This window comes from Barbatula barbatula, assembly GCF_947034865.1.
Source record: "Barbatula barbatula genome assembly, chromosome: 2".
In the NCBI taxonomy this organism is placed as follows: Eukaryota; Metazoa; Chordata; class Actinopteri; order Cypriniformes; family Nemacheilidae; genus Barbatula; species Barbatula barbatula.
This window is the reverse complement of record NC_136767.1, coordinates 6,016,342-6,029,621: the sequence shown is the minus strand read 5'-3', so window position 1 is coordinate 6,029,621 and position 13,280 is coordinate 6,016,342. Positions and strand designations below refer to the sequence as shown.

Sequence of the window (13,280 nt, the reverse complement as noted above, 5' to 3'; positions counted from 1 at the left end):
CTAAAGAGACTAAAAGAACTCGTTTTCCCCCTCTCCACTTTTATACATCTATATATACAGTGGTGTCCAACATTGTTTGCTTATCAACAAAGATTTGAAATTTTCTACACTATCTTCCCTATGCAACAACTATTCATTTGAATACCACGCTGTTAATATCACATCTCCCACTCAGCTCAGTATTGTCGTAGTTTACCGCCCCCAGGCCCTCTTCACAACTTCATTGAAGAGTTAGATGTGTTGCTCTCAACATTTCCGGAGGATCGCGGCCCTCTCGTAGTCTTTGGGGATTTCAACATCCACCTGGACAAACCCTATGCTTCTGACTGCCACACCCTCACTGCCTTGTTCGACCTCACGCGCCTCGCCACAGCCGGTACTCACAGATCAGGAAACCAGCTTGATCTCATCTACACTCATGAGTGCACCACAGACAACATTAAAGTCACACCTCTTCACATTTCTGATCACTTCTTCATCACTTTCAACATGCTCCTCCCTACATGCACTACACCAACACCACCACCTGTTTATTTTAGACGGAACCTATGCTCTCTCTCCCCTAGCACCCTCTCTGCTAAAGAGACATCCTCTCTTCCCTCCATCTCTAGATGCTAACACTGCCACCGAAACCTTATGCTCTACACTTACATCCTGTCTAGATAACATTTGTCCTCTGTCCTCCAGACCAGCTCGTGCCACCCGTTCCTGCCCTTGGCTGTCTGACATCCTCCGTGAAACAACGGAGTACACTCAGGGTTGCTGAAAGGAAACGGCACAAGACCAAGAATCCTGCTGCCCTAGGGGACCAACAATCACTACTCTCCATGCACTACATCTTATTATAAATAGACAGCTTTTAAAGACCTTTAACTCTCTTCTTTGCCCCCTTCCTCCCCCGCCCACTACATCTTTGACTGCTGAGGACCATCAGCAAACAATTCTCAGCACCTCAGACCTCGGTACACACTACCCTCACCTCAAACATCGAACTCTCCTCTTTCTCCCTACTGACTGACACCAAAGTCACCAGACTGCTCTCCCGCCACCCCACCACCTGGCCCCTTGACCCAATCCCCTCCCATTTCCTTCAGGCCATATCCACACTCACACACATCATCAACACCTTTCTGCTCACCCGCACTTTTCCATCCACATTCAAACAGGCCCAGGTCACGCCCCACCTAAGAAACACACATTGGACCCCGCTACTACCAACAGTTACAGACCTGTCTCTCTCCTCCCATTTATTGCGAAAACTCTTGAAATTGCAGTTTTCAACCAGGTCTCTTCCTACCTATCCCAGAACAAACTACTGGATGACAAGCAGTCTGGTTTCAAAACAAACCACTCCACTGAGACTGCACTGTCGACACCCAGATCTACATCTCGTTTCACCCAGATGATACCACTGTAGCAGGTCGCATAACAGCCTGCCTAGATGACATCTCAGCTTGGATGAAAGAGCATCACCTCCAGCTGAACCCGGCCAAGACAGAACAACTCGTGTTTCCAGCACACCCCACAGTGCAACACGATCGAACCATCTAACTTGGCAATTCCACAATCACTCCCTATGATCACCCAGGAACCTCGGAGTCATATTTGATGAACAGCTGTCATCAATGATCACATTGAAAAGACAACGCGATCCTGCCGATATGCCTTATTTAACATTAGAAAGGTTAGACCCTATCTCACTGAGCATGCGGCACAACTCCTTGTCAAAGGCCCTGGTAATCTCAAGGTTGGACTACTGCAATGCTCTCCTTGCTGGTCTTCCCGCAAAGGCTATCACTGGCTACCGGTTGAAGCCTGAATCAGATTCAAGTCACTGATGCTTGCCTACAGGACTATCACTGGATCTGCACTGGAATACTTTCACACCCTCCTACACTCCTACACCCCATCAAGAACCCTGCGGTCAGCAAACGAGTGGCGCCTGTATTGCTTTCTCATAAGGGCATTAAATCACTTTCCCACTCATTCTCCTTCACATTTCCTTCCTGGTGGAACATTCTTCCTAACTCTGTCCGGTCCACCACATCTCTCACAACCTTAAAAAAACTACTTAAAACCCTTCTATTCAGTGAATACTTGACAGACAAATGAAAAAAAACTTTTTTTGCTCTTTTATGACTTATTGCTGCCTGAATTCTTTGTAAGTCGCTTTAGATAAAAGCGTCTGCTAAATGACTAAATGTAAATGTCCCACACAAACGAATTATCTGTGTAGCCACCCTAGTTGGAACACATCAAAGGCTTATAACTAATAGCCACTAGCCTTTAGTTTTAGCAAATTCGCATGTGTGGGGTTGTGGTTTGTGTTTGGAACTTATGTAAGGAACAGCTAGCTTTTTTGTAGTACCTACCTGGAAATGTAGTTCCTTCCCATTCCACTGAAAAGACGCAATATCGACTGTAACTTTTATCTTATTCTTATTAATCCCGATTTAACCGAAGAAACCAAAATGAAACATTTTGAATACAAAAATGCTAAATAACCATCGTTTCAAGATATAATACCTAGGAGCCCCTCACTACATACTATTGCATGAAATGTTTAGCGTTGCTTAAATGCCATTAAATGATGATTCAGACTTCCTTTTATACAGTTCGTTGTAAGCAGAATGCAAGTATCCATTGAGAACATACAGTGTACTCTCCTCACATACCTGTTTACCGTCCAGCGTGTAAATCCTCTTCACCGCTCCGCTTTCTAGTTTGATGGCCTCTGTGATGTCAGTGAGCACCTGCTCGAAGGAGTGTGCGGTCTTCTTATTGAGCAGGATGCGGACCGCCTTGCGTGGCTTCACCCCACTCCTCATCACCGTTACCAGCTTGGGTCGCACAAAATCCTTGCCCTCCCTGGCCTCACTGGCTGCCCGGTGGGCCATCATGTTCTTCTGGCTGGCAGATGCTTTCACGTTGACCGACCAGTTGGGGTTCACATTTTTGGTGTAGTCGACTTTTTTGTAGTTGTTCTCAGAGGCACACACATAGCTTTCACCTGGAGGGGTGAAACAGCACAGGAGAAGAAACAAAATGACACAAGGTTTCTTTGCTAGAAAATGATGATGTGCATCTTCCAGGAATTTGAGTACTCTTCACATATTTCAGTGTGAAGACACTATTCGCATAAAAAATGCCAAATGCAGAACACAAGCCCACAAAACAGAATAATTTAGTATATGGATTAGGATGCACCTCTGTTTTTGTCTTATCATTCTAGTCATTATTCCACAGCACACCTTACCCCTATACATTGACTCCTTCATCCATCACATGCAGTCTATTTCCTGCAGATTGTCAACATGCTGGAGGATTTTACTAAATGCTATCAATCATGTTCAGGGCTTGCTTGCAATGGATGAAAAAGGCGTTTATCTTTAGGTTGGGTAGGGGCCAAAAGCAAACACACCCACAGACACCCACACACACATTAGCAGTCAGGAAGGACATCCATCACTTGAGGGCAGCTACTGCAACATTTGGAAGGAGATAATGAAGACTGGGATCCTATAAATAAAACATATTGCTTGCAGTTGGGCTGTATTGCTTCTTCATTACATATGCACCACACCCATGCTAGGTGCGTACAGTATATATTGTACATTCATTTCACAGTCCACTGGTTACATCTCTAAAGAGTGGAACAGAGGAAGTGCAGTCAGCCTAATGTAAACTACCCTAAACATAAATTATCAGATGGAAGTCAAATTAATAATAAACATTACATCTGCGTAATCTTATTTTAGGACATACGGGAGCTTTTCTCAGCAAATAAAAAAAACACCCATTCACACACACACACGCACACACTTAGCAGTTAAATGAGTTTGTGTGTGCAACAGATTTTGAACATATTCCTCAGGGCTGCATTAACTCCTGTATGATTCATCTCTCACATTCAGCTTCTTGATTCATCTCTTAACTCCAGCGTTTACTGATCACACAGATTTGCTGTGTTATAAATCATGTCTTATACATGAGATCTATTCTTTTAGGAAAACAATGTCTGTTTGCCATTAATATGGTGGAATGAAATGCACAGCTATGAAAGCTTTCTCAATAGATTTGTTTCGTAATATATATATATATATATAATTAGGCAGGCCATAAAATTAATACAACTAACTCTAGATTGTCATACAGCTACTTACCAAATTAAATAAGTATTATATATAATGACATCATTTCTTAATACAGGCCTATGCCAAACAATATTCTGCGTTATGTTATGTTATTTTATGGATTAAAGTAATTACATTGTAACATCATATAAGTGCTAAGCCTCCTAACCCATTGATATGGGTGGAAAATCAGTTTTGTTATTTAAAGAGACTTTTCAAACTGCATATGTCATTCATGCTTTGTTTATATTACCATGTAGTAATAGTAGTGTATGTAAGAAGAGTTTAAACCTTCAAATTGTATTACCTAGTCTAATAGAACATGTACAATACATAGGGCTAGCTAAATTTTCCATAGTATCTCTTCTATCATTAGTAGGTTTGTATCGGATTAGAAGTTGGTTAATGAGATAATTACTGTCGGTATGGCAACCAGACAAATCTAGCAGCAGACTATGTCCAGGCTGACCAATAGCCTCTTACAGCTTAGGGCAGGTGGCTCATGTGCATGTTATTAACAACTAGTTTGCTATTTTGTCCCAGACTAATTATTGTCATCATTATGTCTTCAAGTTATTATCAATAATAACTCAAAGGGATAGTTCACCCAAATAAAACTTCTTTCACCATTTCCTCACTCGCATGTCATTCTAAACCAGACATTGGTAACCAAACAACATTGGACCTCATTGACCTACATACATTTAGATATACTGTATAATATTTAAATCCTAAAATAATTTGTTTGACCATTCTACCAATTCATTCACAAAGATTAAAACTGAATATTCACCTTCCTCCAGCTCTTCCAGAGTGGAGATCTTGCATGTCCCGTCGATGGTGAATAGGTATCTGACGCCTTGTGGCAGGTTGATGTGGTCAGACAGAGATCGCGTCAGGTCAGCCAGCAGCGCGTCAAATGTGCGGAAACGATCATTGGCCACCGCGTATACAATGCCTTTGAAGTACCGGTCGCCATTGCGGTAGAATCGCACCTTCTTAGCTTTCTTCTCATTGGTCAGAGCCTGAAGGGTGCGTGTCCGATAGAAACTGCAGTGTGCGCTGTGGGTAGGGCTGGGGAGGCCGTTGGCCCGTCCACCCCGTTGGGTCCGAGATGTCTTGTCCCGCTCATCAAAATGGCCGAAGTCCAGCTCCATGGCAACAGTATCAGAGTGGGCGTCCATAGTGGTTGTGAGGAGTCTTGTACTAAGGAATTATGGATCTGTGCAGGAAACACAAATGACAGACAGAATCATTTTTACATGGTTCAGGAAGCTTTACAATCCACATTGCCGCTTTAAGTTCAAAATGTACTGTAACTAATGGTCATAAAAAGATGCTTCTACAAACAACCTATAGGGTTGTTTTATCAGAGTATATACTTAAAATAGCACATCTCACACCCACACTACACAGTTAGATGTACACATGCTCATTGGGAAACACACACACACTTGGCACTGGCCTACATACAGCAGACCCACACACATTTCAATGTCACTCATGAGCTATTATTAAATATTCCTTGTGGAGACACGTGTTTCACAAAAGGCGTTCATACAAAAGGAAACTGGAAGTGTATATGGTCATTGACACAGCTATCCGGTAGTTTCTACTGTAGCAACACTTCAGATACACAAAGACGCACACAGGTTTACTAAGTATACACAATAAAGTACAGGACAGCATTGATAACACCATATTTCACATGTAAATGTCTGAACTGTTCCTCAGTGACTAGTGTCCATGGCAACAGCAACACATGCTCATCATGCCCCATAAAAAGAAGAAGCATCATTGAAGCATGAGAACTACTTCACAAGTCAGCATCAAATCACACACTGGCACACAATTTCTCTTTATTTGATTCCCCACAGTACATTAAAATTCTATTCACCACTTGTTTCTCTATTAATTGCAATGATAGAGATAAACTTACTATATCTAGCATAAAATGGAGAAATAACCAGTTGTATTGGTTATACTGGAATAAAATGATTTTACATTGCAGTTACAGGACCAATGGCGTAACAAAGGGGAGCAGGAAAACAATACTTTAATACAAATATTCTTGAAGTTACATTTGAGATATTTCACAGTATTAATGAGTTTTAATGTGTAAAATGTCAACCCTTTGAGATGATACAACAGTAGTATTTCAGGAGCAGAGTGTTTTATAAATAATACGACTGCAGTTGCAGTCATTTCCTATATATCAAATACAATGTACTTTATCTTGCAACAGACGATAGCATCCGCATATTGAGAACAATAAGGACAAATATAGAAACAGACTGCAATTAAGCGATTAATTTTGGGTATGTATGTATGGGTGTATGACTTCTATAGCCACTTTTCAAATATTTTCATAATTTTATTGAAAACAAATACCTTCACCTGATATGTGATAGGGAAACTTTGGCAAACAGGAGATCCGAACCCACGACAACATGAAGCAAGTACGCTCTACAGCACTGGAGCCGCCAGCTACATTCTTACATTTTCTCTATTGCGATCTGAAACTGGGCGGAGTTAGTGTGAATAGCCTCGGCTTACAAGGCGGGCTAGTTGCACAGTACAGACACTCTATATTTTTTATTTCGTTCAACAAGTGGTGAGGACATGTCCCACCTGTCCGATCTGCAAATTATATGTACAGGACATATATTATTGTGTAGAATTAAAAAAAATGGAAATGCAAACACAATTATTGTTTACAAAATGTTACCCAATACTAATGCCTTCCGCCCCATCCTAAAGTCTGTGGGTTTGACCACAGAGTCTTACAGATTAAAAATAGCAGACAAAATAACACCAGATGATTTGGTTATCATTTTCCTGTCAGCTAGGTCATGGCATATCCACAGGATATCCAAAGAATACATGTGATGTACATAAATAGATAGATCACTTATAAAATATTAAGAGACTGCATAATCTGCAGCCTATAATTTGAGAGACCACTCCGTTAGAAATGATGCCTATATATTATGTTGTACAGTATGGGTATACAGGTATTGTATATTTAAAAAGTTGGATTCACGTCTAACTTTATTTGTAAAAAAAAGATTATAATTTATCATGGACCAAACAATAACAAAAAGAGATTAATCATCCAGAATAAACCAGACAATACCAGATTTTTTGGAAAATGGTACCGTAGCTGGTTAGTACCAATGGTAATTGCTCCTAGGTGGTCTCTTGCCAGTTTAATCAACAATTGTCTACCCGTTTTAAACTGCGACTCTGATCCATTAGTATGAGTGGTAAATCAGTTGTACACAGCAAGAATGTGTCTAAAAATTCCACCATAAGAAGACCCTGACCAGCCGATCATCGTATATGACAAACTTTGAAGAGCTTAACTCATGCAAAACCATGTTAAACTGAATATCTGTCCCAATGTTCCTGTTCTCCCTTTGATTAAAGTTCAGTGGAAAGCAGTCAAGTCCTGGGCACAGCATTCTCGTGGACCAGCGCCAGACCTTCTTAAACACAGCTGCTCTATTTAAACAGAACTCTCTCTACCCCTTCACAAAAGGAAAGAGAAAGACTAGAAAGTGAAAGAAGCAGTGTAATAAGAGCGTAACTGTCTCTTCAGCCGTTCAAACTGTATCTTTTCCCATCAACCGTTTTTGAAGGACAAGTGTAAAGGCCATAAAACTCTTGGCTAACACACAGTCTCTTCCATACACACACTGAAAAAAAACTAAATTCTATGGGATAAATGTAATTATAGTCAAATGTGTTCACAATATTCACAGCAAATATGGAAGGCATTGGGGATATTGCCAGTAAATGGTAGTTGAATACTTTAGAAATTACTTTGTACGCAGAGCCTAGATATACGATTTGAAATTTGCTGTTGCAAAACTCAATTGGAGCGCAAATTTTGTTAATGGACTTACATTTTAGCCTATTGATAACAAAATCATATTACGTCATATGACTTCAGAAGACTTCAGAACAAGAATGCAAGTTGCATGTACTATTTTTTTACTAGTTTTGTTGTTTTTATACATAGGATTAACATTCACAAACCAATTTATCTGCGCGAGTGACGTTAAAAACATTGCACGTCCGGAGATGTCAAACAGTGGGTGTCAATGAGCTCTTCGCCTTGACATTTTCTCGCTCAAATGCCGCGTGAATGCTCATCAAAAGCATCGCACGATTCGCATCAACTGGATCGCCTGGCGCAAATCGCTTAATTCGCGTTTGGTGTAAACGCAGCATTAGGCTGGGTGCTACAGAAATTTGACCATGGGTTAGACTTAATGTATTATTTATAAGTAAGCAATAAGGTACGAGATGCAGTGCTTTATTTTGCACCGTGCCTAACAACGCCCTTCAGCCGTGACTTATTCCTGATAAAGCACTAGCCTCAATAACCTAAAAAAACATTTATCAGTGTTAATGACGTAAAATCACATAAAGCCTTGCTTCTGCAGCAAAAAATAGTCCCTGATAAACTGTGAACAGCAACAAAATGTTTTGTTGAATTGTTTTGTACAGCGTATTATTGTGAATAAAGCACATCTGTTGCCAAGTTATATTCATTTTAATATATTTTTCTGCATGAACCAATAGAACTTATAACTAATACTGAGAAGTTTCAATAAAAACAGTGAGTGTGCGTCTTTTTGAGACCAATCTATACCCCATTCCACTTCATAAACAGTGGTCATCTGGCATCTCTTTGTCACTAAGGCCTCCCACCCCCGAAAAGACTTTTACAAGTCACACATGCCCCACCCACCTTCTGCTTCCCTAGAATTAGTCAATATTCTCATTCTGTTACCCCACTCCCCATCTGAGCACACATTCCCTCATAATACTCCCCCATAACCCCCTAAACTAACACTGGATCTATAAAACACTGCTCACACAGTTCTTCCTCATATTCAAAGACAAATCAATATCCACTCATCAATCTCCTGATATGTTTTAAACTCTTTTTGTCTCTGGAACGCTCTGATAGCACTTGTCCCTAGTCCCTGTCTGGTAAATAGCTTGCCATGTCCTGGATTTGGGTGATTGAAGGTTCTGTTTTAAATACTGCCTGGAAAGGAACAGTCATTTAACAATACAGCCCCCTGTGATGAGAGATACTGACAGTTTAACTCAGCACCAGCCAAGTGGGTTTTAACTTGTCCTAAACCTACTGTCATGTCATGGTGTGTGTGCGTATGTGTCTTCTGCTTATCATTGGAATGTTCTAATGCAAGCACCACTATAAATTTCAGACCAAAAGTGAAACTTGTCACAAAACTCATTCAGTATTATCTCTTGATTCACTGATAGTGTGGCTTTTTAATAGTGTGGTTAATATGTTCTGAAGCATCTCAAAACTGAAAAACAGTCACTTGCATCATTTAGTGTTGAATGTAATCTGAAATGTTGAAAATGGCAAAAATGCACAAATTGCCCAAGGCAAGTAACAGTAGAGGTACTGACAGTTAATGGCAGAGCACTTTGGCGATATGTTTACATTTAGTGATTAACCTTCTTCATTTTCCACAGCAAAAATCTATCTCGATCACAAATCAAAGTAGTTGTAAACTACTTGGATAAAATGATCTTAGTACGCTCACATACTCTCCAAGACATCTGTGGAGGGGTGCATAATAAAAGTATTGAGATCTATTTTAGGCACCACATTTGTGCATAAACATCTGATAAACTCTTACTGGCATTTGTTGCTGTTGGCTGGTATTCATTTTGGCTGTTTGAGTTTATATCAAAATCTCTCACAGTTGTGGACGTTGGTGCAATCTTTTCCAACACTGGAGAGAACTCACATAGATTTATAAAATAGGGCTGTCAAATGAATAATCACGATTAATCGCAACCAGAATAAATGTTTGTGTTTACATAATATACAGTATGTCTGTGTACTGTGCTTATTACTTTTGTAGTTATAGACACAAACAAATACATGTATATATTAAAGAAAAATATAAAGGTGACATATTCCACTCCTTTAGGGCTGGTCAAAATTAGTTTAAGGTTTCTATGTGGATCCTATAAACACTTGTCAGTGCCACCTATCCTGAAGACACCCAATTAGCTCTTTAATCAGCACCTAAAACCTGACCTCCTCTATCTTTAGCCTGTAATGATGGGATTTCTGAGGGTTAGATTGTTACTTGTCAGCGCTTATTTGACTCCCATCCAAAATCAACAAACGCTGCACTAAAGACAGTGGAGGAAAAAGAGGTTTGTCTATTAATCTATTAACACAATGCTACTCTCAAACAAAGGACAATCACATGATGTTGCCTCAAAGTAAAGTCAACTGATTTTTCCTTTTCTGAAAGAGGTACTGATCTTGCGAGAGTGAGTCAAAAAGCGGGGGAAAATCATCCTTTTCGTTGTTTGCAATGTGACATTATCAATATGTTCATTATTTTTAAAACAAGTATTGCAGTCTGTAACAAGCTACAAGAAAGTTGGGTTAGGAGCATGTTCAAATGCCAAAAATGTCTGATCAAAAGTAAAAACAATAGCTTGTAGTAAGCACCGCAAATGTAAATAATAAAAAATAAAGAATTTGTATTTTTGATTTTTAAAATGTTTTTAAAATCAGCTATTTTTATTGGATAGAAGCTATTATGCATTTGTGGTAAGCGGTTAGCAATGATGCTGTGTGGTTGTCTTGCCAACAGGGCGGTCTGTGGCTTTTAGACCTGGGCCTGTGTCCAGTGTGACTGCCAGCGGGGATCAGAGCAGCTTTTCCAATTAAGGCCTGGCCACTACCACTCATCGTCTCACCTTAGAACACACACAATATAAACGCATACAATAATGCTGAAAAAGCAGTAAAAAAAGACACAGGGCACGGCAAACACATAAGGCTGTAAGAATTTTAAAGTGACGTACAATCAAGCATTAAAGCAATTTTGAAAAACGAATGTAATGTGTTGAGACAACGCCCCATGTGTGTGTGTGAGGTGGCCATCCTTGTACTGCATCACTGCTGATCTATAGGTCTGTTAATGTCTAATCCCGCGACACTTGTCCCTCGGTAATAGCAAAAAAAGAGGGATTACATCTTTATTATAGCCAGACTGCACACCTTGAGTGCTTTTTATTGTCATCAGTGATGCAGAGGCGAATTGGGTCTGCTCCACAGCTGACACAAAGGCTACACACACCAACCCACCCACCCATGACGGGCAGAGATGAATCAAACATTCACACAACACATCTGAAGCCCACTGACTCAGCAAGACGTGTAGCATCATCTAGGTGTGTGTCTAGTTCATGACAGTTATAAGAGACAGCACACCTACTGCTATTAAATGCCTATAACCATATTTTGTCATCATTTACTAATGTTGTTGCAAAACAGTCACTTCATTTCATCCATAGAACACAAAGGAGATTTTTGCTCAATATGTTGACTGCTATTTTCATTATAATGAAAATGTACAAGGACTGGTCAAGCTCAAATGCGACATAAAAAGTGTATTTTGCTAAGTAAATGGTGTTGTATGGCTTCATCAAATTTAGAATCAAGCACATATTAGGGATAGTTCAACCAAAATAATTCAGTTATCATTTACTCAGCCTCAAATTGTTCCAAAACTGTATAAAATGATTTGTTCTGTTCAACACAGAGAAGATATGGTAAAGACTGTGGGAAACTAAACACTTCTGCACCATTCTCCTACTATGGAATAGCGCAGCAGAACTGTTTGGTTACAAACATTCTTCCAGATATATTTTTCTGTGTTCAGCAGAACAATTTACACAGGTAAGGAACAACTTCAATGTGTATAAATTATACCAGATTTTTTAAGGTGAACTATCCCTTTAACCATCCACAGTCATAACATCAATGAACCACAGTTTTGTTTTAAGGTGAACCCCAGAAAAGTAAAGTACAGATGACAAAAAGATGAACTATTGGTGAGTTTTGGGGTGGTCGAAAAATGATGATGTCACACACCTCCCTGTGCTGCATTGTATGTAGTTCACTACCGCATCATACAGTAAATCACACACAATGAGTGGAATGAAATCAGCCATGGTAAACAGCAAATAGTCTCCAAGTGCAAGTCTGTATGCCTGCCATACACCGACCCATCCACCCAGAATCAGACTGTTCCATTGTGTCCCTTCGGCACATGCTGCACTACAGCAAATTCAGCGTGGGTCTACTACTGCACACATACAGACCGCAACCCCCTGAGTCTAAAGAAGTACTCTACCATTTTATTTTCTCTGTGACAGTAAAATGTACTGAGATATAAGTATACTCCGAAAAATAAAATGTACAGCTTACATGTGATTTCCTTTAGGTAGTAGTATGGCATTATTCCAATACTATACCAATAGGGCTATGATCAAGGTTACAGTTATACAAATTGGAATACAAATGAATAGACATTCGAATATGAATCCTTTAAGCATTCCAATTGGATTTTTTTTGTATGACAAATTCTCTTATAAATAACTTTAAAATAAAACTGTACAATTTATTTCTTTAAAGAATGAATTAATTCTGTGACAAAATGCCTTTTTACGCAATATTATTTTTATATGTCAGAGTTGTCTTCAACCACCTGCGTTTATCTACCAACATTCCCAATCTAATCGTATCCAGTGAAATACTTTATACATAAAGTAACTCATTAAACGCCAGAGTAATATCATCATAAACTGGAACAAATGTGTTTGGACCTTTACAACATGCTTGTCTTCCTAAATAAAATATACCGGTCTTTGACTTACCAGCGTAGCGGTGCTGTGTGTAGTGTGTGTGGGTGGGTGTGGATGCTGCAGGATCGAGCTGAGCTCCGTGCCTTTGTCTGCGGCTACAGCTGCTTCTCTGCCTGCGATGTTTCCCTACCGGCGTTCTGCGCGGTCCTAACGCCGCCCACTCCCCACCCACCGAGTACAGTCAACGCCTAGTGCAGGTTGCGTCGAGAAAATCTCCTTTCATGAGTTAATTTACTGGTAATGAGTCGTGAACGTATCCTCGTTGAATGTACCGCAATCAAATATGCTATTGGCTGTGTATAAGTAACATTTAAGATGACTGCACAATGAGGTTGCCTAAAAACTGCAAACTGCAATTCACATTATTTTGAATTGCATTTTGAAAATGTCGTTTGTTTTGACCACAATCCTCACACCAGA

At 39.9% G+C, this 13,280-nt stretch overlaps 1 protein-coding gene across 2 annotated transcripts in view; it reads right to left on the bottom strand.

The window, feature by feature from the left end:
• The window catches only part of LOC306905368 (neuronal migration protein doublecortin-like), a 30,939-nt gene extending 17,968 nt beyond the window's left edge, over nt 1-12,971 (bottom strand). Inside the window, exons 1-3 of one of the 2 annotated variants that reach the window (XM_079475933.1) lie at nt 12,873-12,971; nt 4,927-5,355; nt 2,676-3,010 (exon numbers count right to left, since the gene is read on the bottom strand). In XM_079475933.1, coding sequence (XP_079332059.1) covers nt 2,676-3,010; nt 4,927-5,317 — 726 coding nt within the window. In that variant the 5' untranslated portion in view covers nt 5,318-5,355; nt 12,873-12,971. Of the gene's footprint in view, nt 1-2,675; nt 3,011-4,926; nt 5,356-6,530; nt 6,647-12,872 lie in introns of those variants that run through there. The other variant, XM_079475934.1, reaches the window with a different exon arrangement.
• Between the last annotated feature and the right edge of the window lie 309 nt (nt 12,972-13,280).